At 51.2% G+C, this 27,903-nt stretch overlaps 1 protein-coding gene and 1 pseudogene across 2 annotated transcripts; one reads left to right on the top strand and one right to left on the bottom strand.

Moving 5' to 3' along the window:
• Nucleotides 1–4,360: 4,360 nt before the first annotated feature.
• LOC122674114 lies at nt 4,361–5,110 on the bottom strand (annotated as a pseudogene).
• Nucleotides 5,111–10,342: 5,232 nt separating this feature from the next.
• On the top strand, nt 10,343–27,604 carry TMPRSS5 (transmembrane serine protease 5). 2 transcript variants are annotated; one of them, XM_043899560.1, is made up of 14 exons: nt 10,415–10,467; nt 10,840–10,926; nt 12,983–13,094; nt 13,480–13,578; nt 14,076–14,195; nt 15,255–15,393; nt 15,742–15,855; nt 17,122–17,165; nt 17,763–17,925; nt 18,917–19,089; nt 20,915–21,013; nt 21,433–21,575; nt 21,847–22,002; nt 23,045–27,604. In XM_043899560.1, exons 1-14 carry the CDS (start codon nt 10,465–10,467, stop codon nt 23,051–23,053), a joined length of 1,461 nt encoding a protein of 486 aa, XP_043755495.1. In that variant the 5' UTR covers nt 10,415–10,464; the 3' UTR covers nt 23,054–27,604. The 2 variants fall into 2 exon arrangements, with proteins under 2 accessions (XP_043755487.1, XP_043755495.1); XM_043899552.1 differs by lacking the exon at nt 10,840–10,926 and having other exon boundaries at nt 10,343–10,467; nt 21,847–27,604.
• The last annotated feature ends 299 nt before the right edge of the window (nt 27,605–27,903 follow it).

The following is a 27,903-nucleotide window of genomic DNA, read 5'->3' as shown; positions in this document are numbered from 1 at the left end:
ACATAGTCACCTTCCAAGTGGGCCTGCTCACTGGAGTGAGCTTTAGGTCAATAAAGCATTCAGTGGGCTCTAATTTAATTAGCCAAGTTACTGGGACAGCTGCTGTGTAACTCTGGTTTACGGGCTGCCAGAGCTCACTGCTGATTCCAGGCATTCCTGATGTAGCCTGAGACCCTGGGGAACTTTGCTCCTGTTTTGGCAGGAAAAGAGAGGGAAGCTGAACAGGCATCTAGAATTTCCTACCCTCAATGTGTCTTTCAGAAGTATATGGGAGGGAGGAGAGGGTGAGATGTGTGGAAAGAGTAACATGGAAACTTACATTACCATATGTAAAATAGACAGCCAAGGGGAATGTGCTGTCTGTCTCAGGGGCTCTGTATCAACGGAGAGGGGTGGGATGGGGAGGGAGGTGGGGGGAGGCTCAAAAGGGAGGGGATATATGTGTACCTATGGCTGGTTCATGTTGAGGTCTGATAGAAAACAACGAAATTCTGTAAAGCAATTAACCTTCAATAAAAAATAAATTAATTAATTAAAAAATTCACTTAGGCAAAAAAAAAAAAAAGTATATGGGAACCACCGTAAAAGTCAAAGCCCTGCATTTTCATCTACCTCTTTTTTCATCTTGCCACAAATCAAGTCAGTTTTCTCCCATAATTTTAAAAGGTTCCCTGGTGGCTCAGTGGTGGAGAGTCTGCCTGCCAGTGCAGGAGACCCAGGTTTAACCCCTGGTCTGGGAAGATCCCACACGCTGCAGAGCATCTAAACCTGTGTGCCGCAACTACCAGACTGAGCTCTGGAGCCTGGGGACTGCCCTACGGAGCCCACGTGCGGCAGTTAGTGAAGCCAGCGCTCTCTAGAGCCTGTGCTGTGCAAGAGAAGCCCCTGCAATGAGGAGTCCGTACACGGCAACTGGAGAAAAAGCCCACACAGTGACAAGGACCCAGCACAGCCATTAAAAGAAAAAAAGGTTTCCAAAAATCTCCTTCATCTGGATGTGTCAGCTGCTTGCATCCCACCTGTCCGAGCTGGCTTAGTTCCTCAAGCCTCTTCCTGTCTCCCCCACCTAAACACCAGCTCTAGATCTCTCTCTTCCTCCAAGGGCACCAACGTTGTCCGTCTTTCTCTGATCTTCTCAGATCTGTGGGAGGCAGCCCTGGAGAGGGGGAGAGAGCTCTGGATATAAAGTCAGAAGATTCAGATGCAGTTTTTGCCCTTGTCACTGGACTCACCAGCATGAACCTGGGAATAGCATTTACCCCCTCTGTTCTTGGTGTGATCATGAATCAAATGGAGATAGAAGTCTCCTGCCTAGTGTCTCTCCCAGGGTGGTCCTGAAAACAGAGTAAACTTCAAAGGAGCTGTCCCCACACAGGATGATGTGAAAATGAAGAGAAATCTGATTTTGCGTATGTTGTTTGTACCATGCAACATATTACTGGGGCCATATTGTTGCTTCTGTTTTGCGTGTGTGTGTCTGCATGGGACTGTGAATTCCAAGACAGCAGAGAACTTTGTGCAGTGTCCCAGCCCCGCCATTTGCAATCAGCCATTGATGCGCTTTGGATAACTGATGAAAGCTGGTCTTGGAGAAGAAAGAAGAGACCAGTGAGTGATAAAGTTGCTCAGTCGTATCTGACTGTTTGCGACCCCATAAACTGTAGCCTGCCAGGCTTCTTTGTCCATGGAATTCTCCAGGCAAGAATACTGGAGTGGGTTGCCATTTCCTTCTCCAGGGTATCCTCCCCACCCAGAGATTGAACCCCGGTTTCCTGCATTGCAGGCAGATTCTTTACTGTTTGAGCTACCAGGGAAGCCCAGGGAGTGACAAAGTGGATATCAAAAAAATCTGTACGTGGAGAGACTGACTGACTTTCTCTGAGTGACAAAGCTTTTACAGTCACATCAGTGGTTTAACATTGATTTAAGGTGTTTGCTATTGCTGACCTGGAGTAGATGTTTAGGAAGACACTTTTAATCAAACACATGATTGATTTATTTTGCTACTCCTTTGCATCTTGATTAAGGCAGCTGAAAAATGCCCTTTGTGTCCAACAATGACACGACTGACTCACCATGTGGGGAGTTCATCCTACAGTTCATATTCCACCGAGCATTTCCTACGTTTGCATCTGTAGATAGAAATTTGAACGGCTCCCAAAGCAAATGGCTTTTAAGCACAGTGAAAAAGAGTCCTTTGATTAACAAAATGAGCAATCTGGGGAGGTCACTTTTATTTATAGTATGTAAATCACAGACTTGATATTTTATTTTTGAGCTTAAGACATCGTCCAGAAACAATGGATGCTTCTTTGTAGGCTTAGAAACCATTTCCTAGAATACGGGTCAGGTTGTTTCTTTGTCTGAAGCTTTGAACAAGGGTGGCTTTGTTTCTCTTTCCTCCTGGGAATGCAGGCTCCCACGTGGGGCGAGGGAGCTGCTTTCCCGAGCCTCCCACTCTTTTTTTTATTATTAATTTATTTTTAATTGGAGGGTAATTGCCCTATAATGTTGGGCTGCTTTCTATCATACATTCCACTTTTCACGACTGCGTCAGTGGCTGATGAGGGACAGCGCAGGACAGGGACAGCATGGGAATAGGACACGCTGTCTACTGAGCAAGGTGCTAGGAATAGCTATGTATTAATACAAAGAAAAGACATTACTAATCTTGGATTTGGGGCCTGAGAGGAGACGTTTTGTGATGGGTTAGCAGTTGAGCTATACCTTGAAGCACCAGCAGTTTTCCATTTGTGAAAACATGAGGGAAGCACAGCCTAAGTAGAGGCATGGGGGTGGGAGTGGGGGTCTGCTTGAGGAACATTCTAGGGCGCTGACTGTAGATGGGATAAAGGGAAGGAAGGATCCAGTGAAACCCGAGGCCAGAAAGATTAGTTTGAGATTGGATTGTGAAGAGCATTGAACAATCAGTCTAAAGAATGTGCATTTGATCCTGCAGGCTTTGGGGAGTACCTGAAAGCTTGTGTAAGTTAGCAGAATGGCCAGGTCTGACCTTTGTCTAGGAAGGAAACCTGGTAGGCATGTGGAGCATGGATTATGAGGGGAAAGAAGGGAGGCACAATACGGCATCTAGAAAGATGGTACTGATGAACCCATTCGCAGGGCAGCAATTGAGATGCAGACACAGAGAGCACAGAGGCTTGCGGACGCGGTGGGGGAAGGGGAGCGTGGGGTGCATTGAGAGGCGCCCCGAAACATACACACCGCCACATGTAAAACTAGATTGCCAGGGGAAGTTTGCTGTATGAGGCAGGGAACTCAAATCTGGCACTCTGTGACACCCGAGAGGGGAGGGATAGGGTGGGATGGGTGCGAGGTTCAAGAGGGAAGGGACATCTGTATACCTATGAATGACTCATGTTGATATATGGCAGAAACCAACACAATATTGTAAAGCAATTATCTTCCAATTAAAAATAAATTTAGAAGAAAAGAAGGGAGGCAGAGGGATTGCTTAGAAGCCAAGGGGTGATAGGAGTCTGAACCAACCCAGTAGGGTGGACCTTTCCTGAGTGGGCAGGATGGTGGGGAGGAAGTAAAACTGACAACTGCAGTGTTGATTGAGTGATTGGCTGCTGGAAACTCTTTACTGAGCACTTACCCTGTGCCAGACACTGTGTGCCACTGAGAGGACAGTCGCTGCGGCTGAGGACCTACCTGTCACCTCGCCTGTCACCCCTGGGCAGGGTGCCTGGGCTGCTGGCGGGAGCTCTCCAGGACCGGGACTGTCTGGGGTACTGGGAAGACAGAGGGACATTTGACTTGGGTCTTAAAGGATGGTGGCAAGCTGATCACATCCCTGGGCTGCTTTAAAAAATATATATTTAAGAGATTTATTAAAGCATTTTATCTCAAAGATGGAAGCACATACCAATTAGAAACATGCAACCATCATCTTCCACAGTCAAATTAAAATGTGACATATTTTTCCTGCTTTCATAGCTGAAAACTTCAGATCTTACACTGAACTCATTCACCCTGAATATTTAATTCATCCTTCCTGAAAGTATCCAGGATGGCAAATAACCAAAATGCAAACTATTATAAAAAGAAAGTGCACAGTTAAAAACGAATAGGTATAGAGAACACCCCCTTTCCACCAACCCCCATCAAAGGCAAACAATGGCATTTTGCTCTTGCTTAACCTAGATAATCTTCAAAAACCACTAAAATGTAATATTCTTAACAACAGCAACAACAAAATCTGATATTTCATACGTATCCAAATAGCTTGTTAGTGTTTGAAAAAACATACTTGAACAAAGGAAAATGTATTTTGTATCAAACAAGTATGAAGAGCCCTGTTTTGCAGCATTCTGTAAAATAAACAGGACAAAAAGCTGGTACAGGGTTTATTGACAAAGGCAGACTTTCTTCAGGCAGGTATATAAGGAGGCATTGGTTCTTTCCCAGGCATCTTCACTGCCATTTCACAGGTTGGCAAAACATACTGGAGAGGTGCTTCAAAGGCCGGGTACACAGTAATCTATGGCATGTTGCTGTTGATGTATTCATAACAGTCCCAAACACAGTTGATCAGTTAAGCCTTAAAGTGATAAACAAGGCAAAGAACACAAGAACAATGAACAGGAGGCAGCTGGAGTCCAATGCCAGGAGGTCTTCTTTATAGGGAAAACCAGGTAATTGATCCAGATAGTCTTTGATTCTTGGCAAATAAGTGAGAGAACTGACAGCAACCAGGCAGCTGAGAAAAAAGTCAAAAAGCCAGTAGCAGAAGAGCGGAGTCAACCAACCCAATTGATAAGAAATTGCTCCGTATCCCAGCGTTAAGCTGATTATAAACACAAGAACAGAGGCAGCAAAAAAGAATACAGGCATTATCAGCCATTCTCTCGGACGAATAGTAATTGCCAATGGCTTCATACTGAGTGTTGACAGCTGGCATTGAGTTTGGGTGTGTTACCGCCACGGTCAGCAGAATTGCCATCAACAGGTTGACCACCGTGTATCAGGTCCCCAGGATGATTGTCCCGGTGCGGACATCGCAATAGTGGCAGCATCAGGTGCTGCAGGACTGGTCACTGAGGCTCCGCTTGAAAGTCATGGACACCATTGGGAATCTTGAGGGCCTCTTTCTTGGCCAGGCCCCTAACAAATGTCTTCCGCCCTGCGGTTGAATATCGATAGCTCCGTCACTGTGTATAAGCCAAATGATGTGTCTTCCTGGGCTGCATTTTAAAAATGATTGCCATTGCTCTAGGGATAAGGCCCAGTCTTTACCTTGGCTCTAAAGGCTCTGCCTAGGACTTCCCTGGCGGTCTAATGGTTAAGAATCCACCTGCCAATGCAGAGAACACAGGTTCAGGCTCAGTCTTATGTCTGTTACAAGCTCTCTTTGGCACCTGGTGCTTCTCAGAGCACTTCCTCAGAGACGTAACTGAGCACCTTCTGTGGTCCTTTGGTTCGTGTGTGTTTCTTCCCCTTAACCAGGGTGCTGGTTGGTCTTTGGAGCAGGATTGAGTGTGATTTTTGCTCATCACTCTATCTTTGGTGCTTGCACAGTGCTTGGCAAATAGTACATTCTCAACAAATAAACATTGGCCTACTGGTGGACTAAAACAATTAGTAAAAGGGGCAACGGTCTTTCAGGAATAGAGGACACAGCAGGAACACACATGCTGTGGTTTAGTATAGGAAGGACTGGTGACTGGCTTATGCGGAAGGGGTTAAGGGAAGAAAAAGATTAGGCTAGAAAAGTATGTTGGATATACTTGGAAAAACCGTCTGTGCCCTGCTAAGAACACCCTGGATTCACATTAGGTGCTCCCGTTACATCCTGTTCCTCCCTGTCAGAGACTGCACTCTAATTGTTGGCTTGACCCAACTAGACTATAAACTCCTTGAGGGCAGGGGCTCTGCCTGACTCGTTCGTTAATGTGACTCCAGAATCTAGAATGATGTATCTGGTACCTGGTAGGAAGCAACAAAAACTTGCTGAATGAATGAATGAGTAAATGAATGGATGCTTTTTATCATGGGAGCTTGAGAGCCATGGTAGGTTTTTAATCTGTTTAGATTTGCTCTAGGAAATGCTGCTTTGGCAGCATGGTAGACAAAAGAAGGGTACATTTTCATTTATTTTATCCTTTCATGTTGATACTTGAGCATCTAGATTTCTTGAAAAGGAAGGAGTAAAGGTACAGACTGATTCAAATGGAATAGATGAGAGGCAGGAGATAAACTGGGTGGGTGTTAGAGTCGTTCTGGGGAAGATGCTGGTGGATGGTCACGGGAGTAGCTGTGGGTAGTTGGAAGAAGGGATAGAATTGAGAGATGATCAATTTGCATGACTGATGGAAGGTGAAGAGTTGGGAGCAGGCAAAGATGATCCCAAGACATTCCCTATTTCCATTTGCCAAAGAAAAGTCAGATTTCTTGCTGGGGAGGAAAGGGGGTAATGCGAGAAGAAGATTGAGTAGGAGAAAAGGCGCTAGTGAGAGGAGAAGCCTGAGTCACCTCCCACTCCAGTATTCTTGCCTGGAGCATCCCATGGACAGAGGAGCCTGGCAGGCTGCAGTCCATGGGGTCGCACAGAGTTGGACATGACTGAAGAGGCTTAGCACACACGCATGCCAGGTCCTGCAGGACCCTTCTGAGGCTGCCTTCCCCTCTTGGAATTGCTTGGGCATCCCCTATTCTAGACTTCAGGCAAAATAACAAGACAGAAGGGAGTTCTCCCAGACAATATGCTGATGAAAGAAAGCAGCTCATTACCATATGAGACCACATAGATTTCTTTTCCTTCTAAACACACATTTATCCATTTCTTTGTAATCAAAGCAAGCAATACGGCAACAGACACTTGGGGTTTCTTCGCTGTTTATTGATATGCAGTAATGGTCTGCAATAAGTTAACTGGATCTAGCGTTTTCCCAATTTTCACTCACTAAAGCCTCCTTCTTATTAGACTTAGGAGTCATTCATTTAATTTCTTCATCGAGATAAACACTCTCCAGAGGGTTGGATGGAAGGGGATGTGCTTGGGCCTCATTAGACTGTGGGATGGCAATAAAGGGACTGTGGCTTGAACTAACCTCGGTGGGATGATCCAAACTGAACTTGAAGGAGGTAGGGCTATTTGAGGGGATGCGGGGATACTGTGGGTGTAGGTGGACCATGCTACAGATGGAGACTCTGTGAGGTTGATGGACTCATTGCTGATAGATGAAGCTAAAGAAGGGGGATGGATGAGACTGAGGGGGATATACAGAGTGTTCCAGAATCTCAAGCTGGCATTACACCAGACATGCTTTCCTCCTGGAGCACCAACATTTCCCTCTCTGGGGGATAAAGTGAGAGCAATTACGGAGGCTGTCTAAGCAAGTCTGAAATCCACAGGGGAGGCAGTCAGAGAAGATCATGGGCAGGCTTAAATCCACAAAGGCTGAAGCTGTCATCCACTGGCAGACGCGAAGGGGAGATAATGATCAAGCTGGAACTCCACAGGCACTGGCCGGAGCTGTGGTCACAGGCGGGATTTCTTCTCTTGGAGCCTGCCCATTCAGTGAATATTGGGCTTGTGGGGCATGTTTGGGAGTGGGGAAGACCCTGGGCCAGATGCCTCTTTTAAAAAACTTTATATATGTATGAGAAGAAAACACAGGGAATGAGCTCCTTGACATTGGTCATACGTAAAAAGTTTTTTAAAAGAGACCATTGAATCTACCATCTCTCTTATTAAAGGAGAAAACTGATGCTCTGAAAGGTGAGTAAGTCACAGCACATTGGAGGCCATCCAGGCCCAGGTCTCCTGACATGTTGACTCTGGATTGATTTGGGTAGTATGGACTTTTTAACAATATTAATTCTTCCAATCCATGAGCACAAATTTTGTGTCTTTTACAATTTTTTTTTTTTTTTTAAATCAATGTCTTATGACTTTCCAGTGTACAGATATTTCACCTCCTTGGTTAAATTTATTCCTAGGCATTTTATTCTTTTTGATGCAACTGTAAATGGGGTCATTTTCCTAATTTATCTTTCTGCTGGTTAATTATTAGTATATAGAAACACAATAGTTTTTTGTTTATTGATTTTGTATACTGAAACTTTACTAAATTCATTTGTTTCCAGGCAAGTCTTTACTGGGGCTCTTGTTGCAGCAGTGGGGAGCAGGAACAAACAACAAGTTCCCAAGCTTGCTTGCTCCCTAGGTACAGTGTTGCTTATATGGGGTGAGGGTAGGGGTGTGTCCAGGGGTTGGGCTGGAGGGGTGGCTTAGGTGTTTGGCTTACCCCTTGGGGGCATGGTGTGTGCAGTAGGCAGCTCTTCAGAAGTGGCACTTATGTTTTTGGTTTCTTTCTATCTTTTGTCCAGAATTTGCCCTAACTGCACACCCATGCCATTATTTTTTGTTCTAATAGCTTTTTGATGGAGTCTTTAGGATTATCTGCAAATAAGGAGAGTTTTACTTCTTCCTTTTCAGTTTGGATGCCTCTTATTATTTTTTTCTTGCCTAATATGACTTTTGTTGGCAAAGTAATGTCTCTGCTTTTTAATATGCTGTCTAGGTTGGTCATAGCTTTTGCCTTTGATTATTTCCCAGAATTCTAAAAAAGTTGATTCTGACAAATTCTTGGCCAGTTTTCTCATTGTTATGGAGGAGACCATTTTTGAGAGCCTTTACCCTGCCATTTCACTGATATCCCTTGGACTATACTTGAAATGCTCTTCTATGTGATTGCCTTCTCATTTCTCAGAAATTCAGCTCAAATTTCTCCTCCATTGTGAAGCCATCTCTGGGTCCCCTGGGTAAGGAATAAGCTCTCCCTTCATTCTCCTGTACTTCTGTGTTCCTGCTTCTGTTATTTCACTCTGCACAAAAACAGTTCTTTATATCTGTTCCCATCTCTCCTCCCAGTCTGCAAGCTCCTAACTGTGACTTATCATTCCTGAGGCCCAGGTTAGTTCCTGACACACAGTAGGTATTTAAGGCTGAAGAGTATTGTCCGGAGACCTCAGTGCCTGGCCAAGGGCGTCTCAGCTCCAGCCATCGTGTTCTCCTCCTGCTTCTGTGACTGACTCATAGCTGACCTCTGTCTCTTCATTGTATTGTGTGCGGAGATTTCTGTGCAATGATGAGAATGATGATACTGTAACAGTAGCTAGTGTTTACAGAGTCTATGTTAGACACTAGATATAAAGCTACAAGATTTTTAAAAATATATTTAAAAGATCAAGTATTTATGTATTTTGGTTGTACTGGTCTTTGTTGCTACTCCTGGGCTTTCTCTAGTTGCAGTGGTTGTGCTGCGTAGGCTTCTCACTGTGGGGTGGCTTCTCTTGGGGAGCACAGACTCTGGCTGCAAGGGCTTCAGTAATTGCAGCATGTGGGTTCAGAAGTTGCGGCACATGGGCTTAGTTATTCCGCCGCACGTGGGATCTTCAATGTCCAGGGATTGGACCCATGTCCCCTGCATTGACAGGCCGGATTCCTATCCACTGTACCACCAGAGAAGTCTGCTAAAAGTTTCATCTTCAATAGCTAAGAGTTTGATACCCAGTAACTCATTTAATTCCAGCATCAGGTCTATGAGGCTGGTACTATGATCATAACTTTATAGGCGAGGCTGGGTGGGGAAGTGGCAGAACTGGGGTTGGATGAAGGCTGACTGTAAAGCCCATCTTCTTAACTGTCCCATCTAAGGAATCTCTGAGAGGCGTTGGAGGAGGAGGAGCCACACTAGCCTTTCCCTTCCCTGGTACCTCTTCTGCCTCCTTGGCTAAAGAGATGAAGCAACATGGCACTAAAGTCTCCTCTAGTAGCTGGTTCCCAGGGCAGTGAGGCAGAGAGGGCCCATTTCCCTGGCATTGGGGTGACAAGCGCAGCCCGGAGAAGAGAGGTGACAGAGATCCCTCGTCATCATCTCAACTGCAGCACAGAGACAGCCCCAGACTGCTGGGAAAGCCAACCCACGCAGAGGTGAGATCTCATCCGCAGGGCTCAGAAACATTTCAACAAATTCTAATGTCAGTCTCCTGAATACAGCCCTGTCAGCAGGAAGGGGGGGCGGTGTATTATGCCAGCATGCATGGGGCACACTTTTTGGCACAAGCGATCTGGTTGCTAAGCAGCAGGAGCTGACTTCCCCTCCTCCTTGTAACCTTTTTCTCTGTTTCTAAGCTTCCAGTTAGCAGATGGGAGGGGCTAGGGCTGCCCAGCCCAGCCTAGCCCTTGGCCCCCTTTCCTGCAACAAGGGGTCTATTCATGGTTTCTGAGCAGAGTTCATTGTCTCTCTGGTGTGTGTGTGTGTGTGTGTGTGTGTGTGTGTGTAGGGTGATGAAGGGAGGAGCCATGTGTGAAGCAGGGAGACCTCAGCCTCCAACCAAACCCTCCAGGCTATTTAATCAATGCTGATCCAAGAACAGAGCCAGGACATTGCCTAGCAGAACCCCAGGCTTTCATCGGTGCCACTGACCCACATGGTAAGGCCAAACCCTGTTCTGGCCTCTCTCTCTTTCAACCCTTGACCCCACCCTTGGGCTTCTTTGTTGTTGTTCAGTGGCTAAGTCAAGTCTGATTTCTTGCGACCCCATGGACTGCAGCATGCCAAGCCTCCCTGTCCCTCACCATCTCCCAGAGTCTGCCCAATTTCATGTCCACTGAATCAGTGATGCCATCCAACCATCTCATCCTCTGCCACCCTCTTTTCCTTTTGCCTCTGGCAGCTCTGGTGCACAGGCTGGATCCTAGAGGGGCCCCGTGTGGCCAGGCGTCTGGTTTCATTTTCCCTGGGGGCTGACATCTAGTTCCCTCTCTCATCCCCCATATGGCTAAGCCAGGCGCTTTGCCCATAGGTGACTCTTAGTGAATCATTATTACTCAAACGGAGGACCTGTGTCATCAAAGACCATTTTTGCAGGCTACCACAGGAACCTGGACAGGTGAGTGTTGAGTTGGGGCAGTGTCCCAGGTGAGGCCAATTTGTTCAGAGGCCGAATGTCAAGCCAGGCTCCCTTTATCTGAGACAGGAAAAAAGGCTGAGTGTGCCCTGGAATTCTCTCCAGACCAAGGCTGTTGACAGGTGGTCTGCAGGGAGATGGGCGTCACTTCAACTTTAGGGACTCTTTCAACTTCACTGGAGTATAATTTCATTGAAGAAAGGATCCATAGCTTTTCTAATTAATATATTGGGCTTTCCTGGTGGCTCTGACGGTAAAGAATCTGCCTGCAATGCAGGATACCTGGATTCGATCCCTGGGTTGGGAAGATCCCCTGGAGAAGGAAATGGCAACCCACTCCAGTATTCTTGCCTGGAGAATTCCATGGACAGAGGAGCCTGACGGGCTATAGCCCATGGTGTCACAAGAGTCAGACATCACTGAGCAACTAACACACTATTAATATATTATTATACTTAATATTTGTGTTTTACTTTATAAAACCCTTTCAGCCACATCATCTGTTTAGTTTCTTCCTTTCTCCTTCTCTTCCTCTTTCTTTCTCTGTCTTCCTTTCTTCTTTCTTTCCTTCCTTCTATTTAATGTGCATTAACCGAATTCCCACTTTGTGCTAGGACTTGAGCCAGACCTTGGGATCCTAGACCAGAGAGAAAGGGGAGAGAGAAAGACAAGTAAAGGAGCATAATATAGGGTCACAATAGGTGCCCTATGGGTTGAAGAAAGCTTCCTGGAAAGATGGCACTTAAGTGGAGTCTTCAAGGGCCCTAGGGGTCAGTGTGTGCGGAAGGGGAGAGCAGGCCCCATGCCTTCATGGCGTGAGAGTGTGTGAAGGTGTGATGATGGGCATGAGTGTTAACATGACCCCGAGTCCTGCTGTGGAGGAGTTAGGGCTGGGAGGTGAGGATGGAGAGCTGAGGAGGGGTGAGATCACAGAAGATGCTGTGAGTCATGGCAGGGTGCTTCTCCTGAAGGCTACAAAGACCTACTGGGTGCTATGAAGATGAGGTTAACTTGCTCATGTTTGCATTTTAGAAAGATCACTCTGGCTTGGAGAAGTAATGGAGACAAGGCTAGAGAGGGGAGGCTACTCAGTGGGAAGCAGGGGTTACCACTCTTTATTTCATAAATGAGAAAATTAAAACTTGGAGGTCTGATGAGTTATGACATTCACACAGTAGGCTGTAGACCTGGCTTTGAACTGCTGGTCCAGTGGTTTTTGCCAAGATATTCTCCATTACTCTTCTTCATGGCTCATGAACTTCTGACAAATGTCTGACATATCCTCCTCTAAGCTTTCTCACTCCCATTCCTTTGCCTCCTCAGTACCTTTTTCCTGGAACACCCAATGCCCATATATGTCATTTCAAACCCTATTCATCTATGAGGGCCTGTCTCAAAGGCTGCCTCTTCCAGGAAGCCTTTCTTGATCTTCCCAATAAGAAGAAAGCTGTCCTTTTGAATCCCAGTTGTAGCTTAACTGAACTTCCCTTTTGTCACTGAACACAACTTACCTCCAAGGACTCACAGGCAGATTCTTTGGGGTGGTGGTGGTGGAAGTCCACATTCATTTATCTTGAACTCCTTATAGCATCCCCCATCATGGCCTGTCCACTTGGGCTAAATACTATTTACTGGGTGAGTGACTGCATGGTTCACTGGGGAGGGGCTCTTCTTCCTCTGAGATAGGAGGGAATGATGAAGGTGGGATCTTAGGATCTGATGAGGGATGTTGAGGGATTCAGTGGATGCCCTCCTTGCTGGCGAGGGGTTCTTGAAAAGTGTGGGCTTTGGAGCCAGCCTAGTCTAGGCTCGGGTGTCTGCTGTGACACTTACTGGGTGGGTGAGAGTTAGGTGGGTAGGGCTAGGGGTTCCAGGAGAGCTGGGAGGCCCAAGGGGCCTCTATGGGGACACACGCGGAGACCCCAGGGTGGCAAAAGACTTGCAAGTGGCAGCGAGGATGTGGCTGGAGTTAGAGGGCGGGGACTTGCGGTGGGTGGAGATTTTCTTCTTGCTGAGTGACTGACAGTTGTCTTCGCAGAGCCTGATGCTGGATGGCCAAGCCCCCACAGAGGCTCAGGATGCAGAGGATGGTCCAGGATCCGCAGAGCCAGGAGACCCGCTACGGAGGCCTGAGACCCAGCAGCAACCCAGTAGGCCAGACTGGGCCACCAGGGAATGACAGGGTGGGGGCAGTGAAGGGACGATCTTCCCACATCCCCCAGCTTCTTTCTCCCCAGATCTTCCTAGGTCAGCCTTACATGACTGATGGCCAGAGGCTTTCTCACTATCTGTCCTAGAAGTGCTTTTGCTCTGTTTCCCATCTTGGGGCTTGAGTGGGCTCTGAGGCTCCAGTGATCGGAGCTCTGGGACCCCACCACCCATCCCATGATAATGGGGCAGGGGGAGGTAGGCAGGTGCAGTGGGGAAAACTCCTGCTGCCGCTCGCTGGCTGTCTGGCCCCAGGGTGGTGCCTCGGGGTGCAGTGGGCTGGTGGGCAGGGGTAGGGCCTCAGACACTCCTCTGCCCTCCCCACAGACTCTGGGGCAGGGCGCTGGTGTGCCGGGCAGCGCAGCTGGGCAGTGCTGGGAGCCCTGGGGCTGCTGGCTGGTGCAGGCGTCGGCTCCTGGCTTCTAGGTCAGTTCTGGGACTTTTAGTGGCTGGGGGAGGAACAAAGAATGGACTCTGGGGGTGCTAGGAGAGAGGAGCAGGTAGTGAGCAGGTGTCTTGGGCAGGTGGGATGACTGTCTCTTCCATCTACTCTGACAGCAAGTGGAGACGGGATGCAGGTCCAGCTGGAGGGACTCAGGCTCTATGCAGAGGAACGTTTTCGTCCTATAGTGAGAAATGTGCTTGAGGGGGTGATTCAGGGAGGCCCTAGTCAAGCTTTCCCTGGAGATCTTTCCCAGTGCGCGAGAGAGAGACAGATAGACAGAGATGAGACAGAGAGCACGATGCCTCTCTGCGTGTTGGGAGGGACCTGCCGAAAGCAGGGTGGTAATGAGGAGTCCCTGGGGGCTGCCTTGCCTCCCTCTCCAGCAGGCATCTTGTTCTGCGCCTGGGCCCCCTCCTGGGGACCCCTTCCTTTCCGAGCCTCTTCTCTGTGACCCTCCCCTGGTCCTTGTCCTCTGAAGTGCTGTATCTGTGGCCAGCTGCCTCTCAGCCCACTCCTGGAACCCTGCAGGATGAGATGACTTTGAACTGCTCCGAGGCCAGCAGTGGGGAAACCCTGCTCCCCTCGATTCCCAGAACAGGTGAGCCACACCCCCAAGGTGGGGAGACTCCCCTCCCCACCCCACCAGGCCCAGGGCCCCTGCACAGCGCTGGGATCCTTTGAATTTGCAGTCATCCACCTTCATCTCCTGTGCTGTGAGGGTGAGGTCCTGGTCCAGCCTCCAGGAGCTGATCTCTGACTCAGGGCTTTCAGCACTCCCTGGGACTGTTTTGATCCCTAACGGGGGCACCGCTAAAAGACCAGGCTGCCAGGAGAGGTGGTGACTTGCCATTTGGACAAAGGGAGCCTGCTGTATGGGGGAAGAGGAGCCAGGTGTGTGTGTGGGGCCAGTGCGTGGTGGACAGGGGTCTTGGCCCAGTGGCAAAGGTGGTGTAGAGGGCTGGAAACATCACACCACACTATCTCCCCATTCCCCCCTCCAATCTTGTCCCCTCCCCTCCAGGTAAGGGTGAAGGATCAGAAGATACGGTGCTGCCAAGGCCGGGGTTAGAATCAGTTACAGAAATTAGTTAGGATCAGCTTGCCTGCCTTTGCTAGCTGTGTGTGCCTCTGAATACATTACTTCTTTGAGCTTCCATGTCCTTCTCCATGAAGTGGAGATAAAAATATTTACTGCGTGAAGCTGTAAGCATAATAAGAACATAAAGTAAGGGAGCTTACCATAGAGCCCAGAAAAATCAGATGCTCAATAAGTGGGCACCATCACCAGTACTGTCACAAGATTTGAAATCGGATGACCTGGCTCCGTCACTTGCAGATCCTGTGACCCAGGGCAGGTTGCTTGATCTTCGTGTCTTACTTCCTGCTGCAGAATGGGGAGGATGGGCATTCTCACGCCATCGGGTGGCTGTGACCCTTGGTGATGGAGCTCGTGTGAAAGCGCCTGGTTAAATACAAACCTGAAAGGCGGCAGAGAGAGGGGTTCTTTTGTTCTCATCACCGCTGGCTCCCGGGGGAACAGGGAGCCCGACATTGGGTGACCCGGGCGATCATGAAGGCCTCTTCAGGCCCCACGGTGAGGGGTCCGGCCCCTCCATCCCGCTGCAGACGGGAAGTGGCTTTCATGCCATGGTTGCAGTATCTTTCAGAATAAACACTTCTGAGGACTTCTTGCTGGAAGTACAGCTGAGGGCCCGGCCAGGCTGGCTGCTGGTCTGCTACGAGGGCTGGAGCTCTGCCCTGGGGGTACGGGTCTGCAGGAGCCTCGGACATCTCAGGTAACTGGGGCTGGACCTGGGGCCTGGGCAGGATGGAGGGTGGGTGGGTCAGGGAGGGGCTTTGGAGACCCTGCCTGCTACCATCAGGGTACTCAGGAAATGGCAAGAGGTCATTTTGGTCGTCTCCTGGCCTCTGGGCAGGATGGTGCCCCAGCCTGTTTCTCTCCTTTGGGCATCCTTGCTTTTCAACAAAATATAAATCCCAGCAGAAGTCATTCATTGTCAAAGTCTTGCTCAGCCACTACCCTGGTGCAGCATCTCCTATACATTTTGTTATACTAACGCCCCATCTCTCACATTGCCATTTAAAGCCAATTTCCTCCCATTTGATTCCCCTTTCCTATCAAGACTCACTCACCACAAGGCAGTGAGCCTGTCTGACGTCAGGCTCAACAGTTCCAGGGAGTTTGCTCAGCTCTCTCCTAGACTGGAAGGCTTCCCGGAGGAGGTGTGGCAGCCTAGGTAGGGCTTCTCCGGAAGGGGTGGGCTTGGGGGTGGGACTGAGTGGTGCCCCTCACTTCCGTGAACAACCCAACAAAAATCTTCCTATGATGGGAGCCTAGTGGCGAGGACACCAGAGGTGTAAGATAGGACGACAGAGAGGAATGTTTCACTTCATACGAGTTCTGCCCATATACATTATTTATTTGCCCCTCACAAAAACGGCAGGATTGGGTGTTATGTCAGAGGATTTGAAATGGTACTCTTATTCCCATTTCACAGATGGGGAAACCGAGACTCAGTGAGGTAAAGGGCCTTGTGTAAGGTCACAGAACTGATAATTGGCCAAACCATGTCTTGAAGCCAGGCTCTTGCCTCCAAACTAGTCCCCCTTACCCCTGCTGCACTTCATTTGGATGACTCTGGTATCTCAGGGGAGAGACAGTAGACTGCTTGGAACCCAGAGACTCTCCAGAGAAGAGAGGGCTCTGGGACGGACCTTCCCCCGATCCTGGGGGTGGGCGTCCTCAAGCTCCCCAGCAGTCCTCTCAACCCTGCTCTGAAGCCTTCTCACCACTGCAGACACTGTTCCTGTCTGAACCTTGGCCCCTCTGACCCAGTTCCTGCCCCCTGATGCTCCATCAGGGGAACGCAGCGCTCCTGCCTTAGATGTCGGAACAGGCAAAGGGAAACAGCAGTGGACAGACTCGGCCAGGAGAGCCGGAGGGCTGTGGGTTTGGGAAACCAGTAGAAACTGAGGATCCAGGCGTTGGATGCTGGGGCCAAGAGATGAGCAAAGAGAAGAGGGCTTTGGTCCAAAAGGAGTGGAGGTTTATGCTAAGAAAGAGGAGGGGAGAGGAGGGGAGAGGAGGGCAGGCTGTGAGTATACCACGCTGGGCAGAGGGCTTGGATGAAGTGGGGTTGGCTTGGGCAGGAACAGCAGGTGAAGGACCGTGTCCGTTCACTCACTTGCCTATCCACTATGAGCATATTTGGGGCTTCAGTGGGAACAACTGCATTTTTACATCCATCAAGGCTCCGTTTGTAATTCTGGGCTCTGCCCACATCGACGCCCTGAGTGGCCAGGCGGAGCCTGCTTACTGCCCAGGAGACCTGCTACGCGGAGGGGTCTGAAGGCTTGGGTGGGGGCGGGAAGCGGACAGCCGCGGCCACAGAGCGGCCCTGTCTGCTGTCCCCAACAACGCCCCCTCCTCCAGGCCCCGGGGGGTGTTGGGCCAGGGCTGGGCCCCTGTCCAGCTGCTTGCTGGCGCTGCCTCTGTTTTGCAGGGACCGCTGTGCTTCTGGTCAAATTGTCTCCCTCAAGTGCTCTGGTGAGTCCCCTCCTGGGTCTGGGAAGGAGGCGCTGGGAGAAGGGGGTCTCCCCCATGCCCCTAGGGTGGGAAAGCCCCAGTGGGAGGCTCGCCTGGGTCTGGGGGGGTGTCTTGCCCACCCACCCACGGGGCCCTTCCTGCAGTCTTGCCAGAACAGAGCCGCATGGATGCCTCTGTTCTGCCCCCACCAGCCACTGATCCGGGCAGGCAACCTCCTTGCCTCACCCCCTGCCCTGGCCTCTGACACCCCCTCCCCTTCTTCCGGAGCGTCCCAAAGGGGGAGCAGCAGCTTCTGGAGTCGAAGGAGGGCCAAGTGGGAGACAGTGCATGGAGTTCCTTTTTCCCGTCTTCCTGGTCACCTTCACGTGTCATCTTTATCTGTCCTCCCGCACGACAGCCTCCCATTTGACCTCTCCTATGGCCCAGGCACTTTCTTAGGTCCTGAGGCTCCATGGATGACACAGTCACAGTCCCTCCCTTAGCAAGATGGCCTTTCCGCTCCATGCTTAGGACCAGGAATGATAAACGGCAGCCGTCCACACTCCCCGGCAGACAGCCGCCTCTGTGTCCATCTCACGGGCGCTTGTCTGTTTGCAGAGTGTGGGGCCAGGCCCCTGGCTTCCCGGATCGTGGGCGGGCAGGCGGCGGCTCCCGGGCGCTGGCCCTGGCAGGCCAGCGTGGCCCTGGGCTCCCGACGCACGTGCGGGGCCTCCGTGCTGGGCCCGCGCTGGGTGGTGACCGCGGCGCACTGCACACACAGGCAAGTCGGGGGCCTCCAAAACGGGAGGAGGGCGCCTCCGGGGCCTTTTCTGTTGGCCGTCGGTATGTCCTGTATAAGATGTCCAGCTGTCTGCCTGCCACGTCTGCTGCGAGTGGGCCCCGGGTTGTTTGTGAAATTCCCCCTGTTCGGTGCCAAGCACAGTCCTGCCAGAATGGCAGTAATAATACAACCATGGGTTCTTCGGCTTCATTTGGTTGTTAAGGTTTTAAAGTGCTTTCCTGCTCACAGCCTTCTGCACTTCTTAATGTTTACCAACACCATAATTAAATCAGTTTCCATGTCATTCTTTATGGCTTTCCTCCCCTTCAGACTGGAGTTTCCAGTCCTCCTTCCTGCCTCCATGGGGGCAGGCAAGAGTCTTCTTTACCACTGAATCCCTTTGTGGATTTCCCTTGCCTTGTTCCCATGGCCTACAACAGTCCTGAAATACAGTAGGTACTTAACACTGGTTGGAAGGAAGGAAGGGTTCTCCAGCCCTCTTCTTGGGTGGCAGGCAGGGCAGGTGGTGTAACCCTCATGTTACAGCAAGGAAGCCAAGGCCAGGAGAGGGGAAGTGGCTTCCCCGTGATCACACCTAGGAAGTGGGGAGACCACACCTAGGAAGCAGGGAGACAGTGCTGAGGGCAGCCTTGCTGACTCAGCTTAGAGCTCTCATACCACACGAGGCTCTTCCTTATCTGCTGCAAAACCTGGAGGGGGTGATGCTGGAGGGAGGCCGTGGTGGCCGAGGACCACAGCGTCTCACTTCTCAATCCATTAGGGCCTGAGCATTTATTAAGCACCTACTGATTGCCCCGTGTCTTACCAAATGCTGGGGCAGATTCAAAAAGGCCTGGGTCCTGGGAACTTGCAGCCTGGGGATGGGGCCCCACTCACAGCCTCACTGGTGGCTTCTTCCACCTGCCATCTCACCTATGTCAGCGGCTCCTGCCCCTCCTTCCCCCGGGCTCAGCGCGGCCTCCGTGTGCAGTTTCAGGCTGTCCCATCTTATACGGGTCCACGCGGGGCTGGTCAGCCACAGCACGGTCAGGCCACACCAGGGGGCTGTGGTGGAGCGGATCATCGCCCACCCTCTGTACAGCGCCCAGAACCATGACTATGATGTGGCCCTCCTGCGGCTCCGCACCCCACTGCACTTCTCAGGTGAGGCTGCATCGAGGGGCGGTGCATGGAGGGTGGGAGCCACGAGGGTTCCTAAGACCCCCCCATGCTGTGAACTGTACAATGGTCACTTCATTTGGGGGCCTTCATGGACTCTGGCATCACGGGGACCTTGGGTTGCACCAACTCTTCCACATGCTCTTTTGGGGACAAAGGGTCTGGCCCTTTTCACAGCTGGGGGGCAGGTGGGATTTGCCTCGAGGTCCCAGAAAAGCTTCCCAGTGGCTCCATCTCCAGCAGGCTGCTCCACCCAGTTCCCAGGCTGGTGCCAGGTCCCAGCCGGGTTAGGATGGATAATAGTTAACTATAAGTGACTGGGCTGCTTATGTGGCCCTAGTAGTAAAGAACCCGCCTGCCAAGGCAGGAGATGTAAGAGACACAGGCTTGATCCCTGGGTCAGGAAGATCCCCTGGAGGAGGGAATGGCAACCCACTCCAGTATTCTTGCCTGGAGAATCCCAGGGACAGAGGAGCCTGGTGGGCTACAGTCCATGGGGTTGCAGAGTCAAGAGACGACTGAAGTGACTTAGCACACAGCACGTGTAGTTAACAGGATAACAGTTAATAAGCAGCACCATGTTATGCTTAATAAGACCTACTTTACCAAACATCCTTTCACCACCACCCCCCATCCCTCTAACAACCCTATCACCTCCCCACCCTCATAACAAGCCTGACAGGGAGCTGAGGCAGGTGTGTACAGATGAGGGAAGTGACTCTGTTCCAGTTGAAGAGGCAAACAGTTCCCGGGCAGGGTGTCTCCTCCACAGTGTCTGCCCTCGAAGGGCAGGCAGCTCCCTCTCCCACATGCGTGTGCCAGGCCTGTGCCTGTGCATGCCCTCACACACTCACATACTTGTGCAAGGCTCACATAAGTGCACACGCACACCTACTCCTGTGCATGCATACTCGCACACCACATGCACCCGTGCACACACACACTCATTCACACTCAGCACTCCTCCCTTCCATTGTCTCTTGGGATATCCCCAGCCACAGATGTTGCTCTATACTGTTTACAGAGTCTACCATGTACGACTGCTCTCTGCACTGGTGTTCAACAGCTAATGCTTCTAAATTGACTTAAATATACTTAAAGGGAAACTTGAGGTTTCTACCAAACTGGAGACCTTATGACTTAGAGTGAATATAACAACCACAAAAATGTACAGACTGGAGGCAAAACAGTGCTCCAGTCTCAGCTTGGCACTCAGCTCTGCAAAACTGCTGAGTCGGGCCGCTCTCTCTGCTTAGAAGGGGTGGATCGGGGTTGAGAGAGGCAGAGAGCGGCCCAGACAGCCTCTGTCTCCTCAGTGCAGAGGGGCTGAAGGAGAATCGAAGAGGAAATACTTTCTCCCAGTGAAGTGGTGTTTACCTAATGGCAGGTCTATACACTCTGTAAAATCAGGTTCAGGCTCACCCATAGGACGGGTCCCATAGTTTTGGAACCATGTCCCAAGATGATCCAGACACCCTGGGGAAAATCTAAACAGGGTCCTCATTAGGAGAAGTTTTAGGTACAAGCACCCAGCAAGAGTTCCCACTCCTCATCGGTCCCAGGTGGGGGGTATCACGTGTACCCCGCCCAGCCTAGGGCGCCATGTACACTGCCGTTTCCACATGGTCCTCTGCGTGAATGATGACCCCCCGGTGGTACAGAGCCTGGCCCGCACAGCCACGCGGGAAGCTGGAACTGGGGCTGTTTGAAGAAGGGGCGAGGAGGACTGGCCGGCCCTGGTCCTTGCGCCCAGGCTCGGGGGCAGACAGGCGGAGCCTGAGTGGGGCCCAGGACCACTGCCTCTCTGCAGACACCGTGGGTGCCGTCTGCCTGCCGGCCGAAGAGCGGGATTTTCCGAGGGGCTCGGAGTGCTGGGTGTCTGGCTGGGGCCACACTGACCCCAGCCACAGTAAGTCAGCTCCCAGGGCCCTGGGTGCACAGGATGGGGGGGGGGGGGGGGGGGGGGGAGGCATCTGTCCCCCGAAGTGAGGCACCTCAGCCTCCTCCCTGGCCACAGGGCAACACGAGCCCTCTTCTCCTCTGGCATCACCCTAGGTCAGAGGAGGGGGCCCCAGGGTCCTTCTGGGAGAATAAACTGGTATTTTCCCCGAAACCCAGGCCCTGTCTTCTCCCTCCCCGCCTCCCAGGAGTGCCAGGGCCTCAGCATCAGGGTGTATGTGTGATGCACACCCCTCCCCTCCAAGTCAGACCGACCCTCCTGGCCAGAGTCCTGCGCTTCCATGTCCCTGGGGTCCCTGACGCCCTCTAGCGCCTCTGCCTGCCCGCCTCCATCTGTGAGCCTCCCATCTCCCATCTGCCTCCCTGCAGCCCACAGCTCCGACGCGCTCCTGGACGCCGCGGTGCCCCTGCTCAGCACCCAGCTCTGCAACAGCTCTTGCATGTACAGCGGGGCCCTGACGCCCCGCATGCTGTGTGCCGGCTACCTCGACGGGAGGGCGGATGCGTGCCAGGTGCGGCCGAGGGCCTGCTGCGGGGCGGGGGCTGCGGGCTGGGCGCCTGGCCCATGTCTTCTCTGGTAGCAGAGGAGGAGCCCAGGCAAGTGGGCAGCGCAGTGAGGGGCGAGGAGGGGCGAGGCGAGACGGGATTCATCCTGGAAGCAGGCCGGCTTGGAGTGCAGGGTGCGCGCCCAGCCTGTGGTGGGGGCGGGGAGCACGCTGGCTCCCCTCCACTAGGAGGGACTTAATTGCCCGCTTCTCTGTGTCCGGCGGCTGGATCCCTCAGGGGGACAGCGGGGGTCCCCTGGTGTGTCTGGACGAGGGCACGTGGCGCCTGGTGGGGGTGGTCAGCTGGGGACACGGCTGCGCAGAGCCCAGCCACCCCGGAGTCTACGCCAAGGTGGCCGAGTTCCTGGACTGGATTCAGGACACCGCGGCGCAGGTGAGTGGGGGCAAGGGGAGAAGACAGGTTTGTGAAAGACCCAACCCTCGGAAACCGCGACCCTCGCCCTTAGACCTGGGCTTTGCTGGGGGAGGGGGAAGGTTTTAGACTGCTGAGAGGAAGTGGTGCTTATGACGGCCGAATCCATTCTAGCAGTTTAAGCGTTCACTCGGGAAGAATCGATCCGAGTTTGTAGCCCAGATTCCTAAGCTTGGTAAACTTCAGTGTCCTGGTTATAACCATCCAGTCTATCTTATATGCTGTGATATAAGATTACATGATGACGATTACATGAAGTAAGGCCTGCTCAGCTCTAGGCTTGGAGTGAGTGACCCAAGTGTTATGAAGCATTTATTTACTCTTCCCTGGTCCTGCCTGCCCTCGAGGGAGAGAGCTCAGCATCTAGCAGTCTGGTTTCAGCAACTAATTCATTCTGTGTGGTCCTGAGCCTACCTCTCCACTTCATCCTTACAGTGGGAAATGCAAGTGAGAAAACAAAAGCCCATGATTTGTATAAAGTCCTTTACAAATAGATTTCCCACATGATAGTGGGAAGCGTCTTTCTGCAAAGCTGGGCTCAGGGCAGGTGGTGGATAGATAATACACTTTTTAGAGTTTACAGGACACCTATGTATCCATCTTCTCATTCAAACCTTACAAAAACCCTAGAGAAACAGATATGCCAGTCCCGTTTGATAGAAGTGGAAATGAAGGAGCTGAGTGGTTAAGTGATGTTTAAAAAAATCATTTTTGGAGTATAGTTATTTACAGTAGTGTGTTGGTTTCAAGTGTACAACAAAATGAATCTGTTATACAGATACATATAGCCACTCTTTTTAAGATTCTTTTGGACATATACACACTGCTGTATATAAAATAAGTGATCTATTGAAAATGCTAGCTGCTTGGCTCATGGAGGGAGGAGCCATGCTGCAGATCAGCTCCTTTTTCTTTCAGCCCAGGACTCCCTTCCCCAGTGCTATTGATTTGTTTTCTCCATCTCACTACACACCAGCCTCATGTTTCCTGGGCCCTCTGGCAGGTCCACTAGATGCAAGAGAAGCAGCCCTGGACGCAGAAGGCATGGATCTCTTTTCAGTGCACAGGAGACCGTCACCACCCACCGGCCAGCCTCCAGGCCACTGTGCCTCTCTCCTTGGGCCCTGATTTCCAGTCTGTCTATCTTAGCGGAGCGCCTCAGTGATGGGAGGGAAGCTGGGACTGGGCTGGGAAGCTGGGGGAGCAGCGGGCTGGGGCAGGGGGCGCAACTGGAGAGAAAGAGGCTGTCAGCGGCAGTGAGGAGCCTGCCCTTCTGTCTCCTCCCCTCTGCGGCCCTTTGTGAGTCTTTGGGAGGACGCCCAGGCCTGCCCTGGGCCTACCTTCTCTGCACTCTCAGGTCGGGGAAATGCCTCCCCAGAGACCCAGACTGGGATGCTCCTGGGCAGATGGGGTCAGGACTGGGTCAGCCCAGGTTAAGCCCACGGAGTCAGGATCCTCCCCACTCTCCCGTGGATCTCACCTGCTTCCTGCTCTCACCTGGCTCTGGCTGGCTCTGCTGCGGTGGGGCAGGAGACCACTGTAAGAATACTCTGGTCGGCAATGGAATAGCGGGGAGGTTTTAAAATGACAGTTCTGTGAACTGGTCCAGGACTTCCGGTATTAAAGTGAAGTATGGTCTCGGTCTCCTCCTCCCATTCCCGCCTTCTCTCTCTCAGACGCCCACGTGAAGGTGGTAGTAGAATAATTTCCTCCCATGCATGTTTCTTAAAGCTCTGGAGCTGACTCCTGCTTGTCTCTCTAGTGCTTATCTATGTACTTCTTTACATTTGTTAGGACTTCCCTAGTAGCTGCTAAGGTAAAGAATCTGGCTCCAATGCAGGAGACCCAGGTTCCATCTTTGGGTCGAGAAGATCCCCTGGAGAAGAGAATGGCAACCCACTCCAGTATTCTTGCCTGGAAAATTCCATGAACAGAGGAGCCTGGAGGGCTACAGTCCATGGGGTCGCAAAGAGTTGGACATGACTGAGCAACTACATTTGTTAAATCTACATGTCATGATTGGCAACAAACAGAAAGCTCCAGATATCCGGGTGCTCTGATGCTGCATATCTGAGGGCCGCCCAGTCAGTGCTCCCTCAGGGAGGGTCTGGAGGCCCACAAGACCTATCTCTCCTCAGCTCTTGTTTCAGGACTGGGTTTTCCGGCTTAGGGAGATGTCTTTCTGAGTTTCTGCCCAGTTAGCATTTTCCTGGTTAAGCTTCTCCCTGACTCTCTCCTCTCTAGCAATTAAAATGCAGTTGGCATCTTGTTTCTAAAAACTGCAATGAATTTTTTATGGTGCTTACCCAAGGAAATGCAATTAGCATTTAGCAATGACAACTTTTTCATGAATTTATCAGCATTTTTTGGGGGTAGTACAAATGAAGATTCATTTCTGGAGGGTCTGCTTCCTTTGCAGGAAGTGCTTAAAAACTAAGGGCCACAATTTACTGTGGTATTATCACCTGGGGAAGTGCTTGCTGGGAGTCTGCTGCCAAATTGCAGAAGCAATGCGGGAGGGGCCCCAGCAGGTGGGAGGTAGCCTCACCCTGTGTTCTGAGGGCCTTAACTTCCAGCCTCCATCCTGAGATCAGCCTTTGCTCCTCTGCTCTAAGTCTCCACTTCAAGAGGCAATTCCAGGGCAGCCTAGCTCCCTGGGCAGAGAAGAGTGACCAGCAAATCCATCAGCAGTGGTCTTTTTTGTGTTTCTGTTGTCCCCTACGCGAACTTGCTTGTTTAGAAAGTTTTTATTTACCATACTCATTATGATCTGTTAATAATCAGTAAGATTTGGATACCACTTTACAGATTAGCAATCCTGCTTATGTGTGGTATCTCATTTAAATCTCACACCATCTATGTGGTGAAGCTATTATTGTGCCCATTTCACAGGTGAAAGTATTAGTTCAGAAAGATTACGTGACTTCTGAGCACCAGCGAGCTAATAAGTGCCAAAGCCAGGATGGGAACCATGAGTCTTTTTATGCCAAATCCACCTTACTGTTTTTCACACAGATGAAGAAGATGGTCCAATATTGCCCAGAAGTGTAGAATGGAGGGCTGGTTTAGCCACCTGTCCGCAGTAATGCATAGCTATCCCTACTTTTTATACGTGAGGAAATCAAAACCAGGGAAGTTGAGTGGCTCCTGCTAGAGTCCCTTCCCGAGCCATGTTCTTATAGGCAGTTCTGCATGATCTGACTCAAAATGTTACAAATGCATATCTCCCACAGGAGGACAATAAAGAGAATGCTAGCTAGAGAATTTGCTAATAGCAATTCCCTCTTTGCCTATAGATGGCCCTGGTAGATTTCACCAGGCCACCAGTCAGATCTACAGATTCAGAGGCTCTCATCTGCCCTTCCGGTACCAGCACCTGCCAATCCAGCCCTTATAAGTGAGAAGTGAATGTCCTGGGCCGGCTGCTAGAGAGCAGGGCTGGAGATGGAAGCAAGGGAGGGTGGGAAGATTCAGGGCTGGAAGGGCTTTAATGAGGACCAGCTGGGGTGCCCAGCTGTGATACACTCTGTAGGGAATTCAGAGGTAGAGAAGTGGCTCCTTATTGGAGCAATGAGACATTTGCAATAAATTGTTAGTGGCCAGCCATGAAGCTGAGTGGTGAGGCAGTAATTGCTAAGGGAGCTCCAAGAGCCTGTTGTTGCCTAAGTCAGGGCAGTCCTGTGTGCAGGAAACCCGTCTCTCTCCCCAGGGATTCAGCTTCCCACCTGTCTGGGGAGAGCTTGCAGCCTCCTGAGGCTTCCCAGGAAGGGGGTTCCTAGCTGCCAGGCCCAGGGCAGAGCTCAGGTCTCATCTACTCCTTCTCTGTGCTTTGGGGGTCTGGAGGGTACTGCGGGGTACAGGCTCTTTTCTTGTTAGACCTTCCGTGGAGTCCTGCTTCTCCTAGGAAGACTTGCCATGAACAAGGAGGCAGCCCTGTCATTCCTTGGGAACATTTCTCAGGCTGTTTCCTGCATTTTATTTTTGGAATTGTTGGGTTCACCCACAGTAGGACGAAACAGGAAATGTTATAAATGCTAAAAGCTGGGGTATCAGCTGTTGGGAGATGCTTTTCCCGAGTCTCTTCCTTGTTTCTTCTTGTCTCCCTTCTTTGCCTTCTCCTGACCATACGCTTGGATCCTTCCTGGCTGCTCAAAAGAGAACCCACCTATGCCTACTCCCACTCTTTCCCCTCCCTCGGCATCCTGGGTCTGGATCCCTCTCCACCTCTCTCCTTTGACACACCAGAATGTGCCTTTGGGTTTGCATCACCCTGGGGCCCTGCTTCCTGCTAAACTCACTGGAGCCCAGTGTGGTTGATGGCCCTTTAAGCTGTGTCTTAAATACCTCCACCCCTAGGAAGGCGCCTCATAGTAGGTGGGGAGCCTCATCTTACCGAGAGGTGAGGCTGGCATTTCTTACACATTCCAAGGCCAGGAAAGGGAGACGTGGAACCTGCAGGCACTCTCTGTAGGTTTCCCGTGCCCTGGAAGCCCCAGGGCTGAGCAGTGTAGGGAAATCTGCTGAGGGTTTTCTCCTGGGGTTGGTACTGGGGTGGACCACGCTGGGGACTCAAACAGATTGGAGAGAGGAATTGTGGCTCAGAGAAGGGGCCATCTTCCACTAATGTGATAGGTAGGCTGGGGCTTCCACAGCACTAGGCTTATCTTCTGAGCATCCTCTATTCTGAGGAAGCTCTGGCATCTGATGGTGGACAGTCCCGTCTGCATCTCTAACCACTTGAGAGTGTGCTGTCCTGAGCTTGTGACTCAGCCTCCCTGGGGTTTGGTCTCCCATCTGTCAAATAAGGGGTCTGGGCAAGGGGGTCTCCGTGGGATCTGCCTTGTCAGGCTGGCTGTCACACAAACCTCTGTTGCCTCTGGAGACTTCGATCCACAGCGCCCACTTGGGACCCCCATGGGTAAGGGCCCTCTTCCTGGGACAGATCTAAAAGAGCGAGCTTGCTGTGGCTTCTTAGGCTCACGCCACGGCTGTGCGCCGACTGCCCTCTGGGTCCCTGGGAGGCTGAGGCCCCAGGCGGAAGATTTTAAAGCCTTCTTTCCCCTTGTCCCATGTGCCCTGGAGAAGGGCTCAAGGGCACGTTTTCTCAGGGGCTCCCCAGCTTACTCCCCAACACCCCAGGCTCTGCGTGGGGTTCCATGGTGCCAGCTCCCTAAAGACAGTGAGGGAATTTCCTCCCTGCCCTGAAGATCATGGACACTTTCCTTCTGCCTACTTTCCCTTGGCATCTCCTGGGCTGCCCACAGGATGCCTTGCTCTCCAGTGTTTCCTCCTCCATGTGGCCCAGTAGCAAAGAAAGTTCTCGGCCAGCAGAACCATGACCAGGAAGCTTGGGTCCAAGCTATTCTCTTTCCAGTGCCGTGGGCAAGGAACACAGAGGGCAGAGTCTTTCCCACCGCCTCTCAGTTAAGGGACCCCATCTTCCCAGATTACCTAGGACTGAGCGCCATCAATAACCTCAGATATGCAGATCACACCACCCTGATGGCAGGAAGTGAAGAGGAACTAAAAAGCCTCTTGATGAAAGTGAAACAGGAGACTGAAAAAGTTGGCTTAAAGCTCAACATTCGGAAAACTAAGATCATGGCATCAGGTCCCATCACTTGATGGCAAATAGATGGGGAAACAGTGGAAACAGTGGCTGACTTTATTTTTCTGGGCTCCAAAATCACTGCAGATGGTGACTGCAGCCATGAAATTAAAAGACGCTTACTCCTTGGAAGGAAAGTTATGACCAACGTAGACAGCATATTAAAAGCAGAGACATTACTTTGTCAATAAAGGTCTGTCTAGTCAAGGCTATGGTTTTTCCAGTAGTCATGTATGGATGTGAGAGTTGGGCTA

The sequence above is a fragment of the Cervus elaphus genome, chromosome 1, assembly GCF_910594005.1.
Source record: "Cervus elaphus chromosome 1, mCerEla1.1, whole genome shotgun sequence".
In the NCBI taxonomy this organism is placed as follows: domain Eukaryota; kingdom Metazoa; phylum Chordata; class Mammalia; order Artiodactyla; family Cervidae; genus Cervus; species Cervus elaphus.
This window is presented reverse-complemented; position numbering and strand designations above follow the sequence as displayed.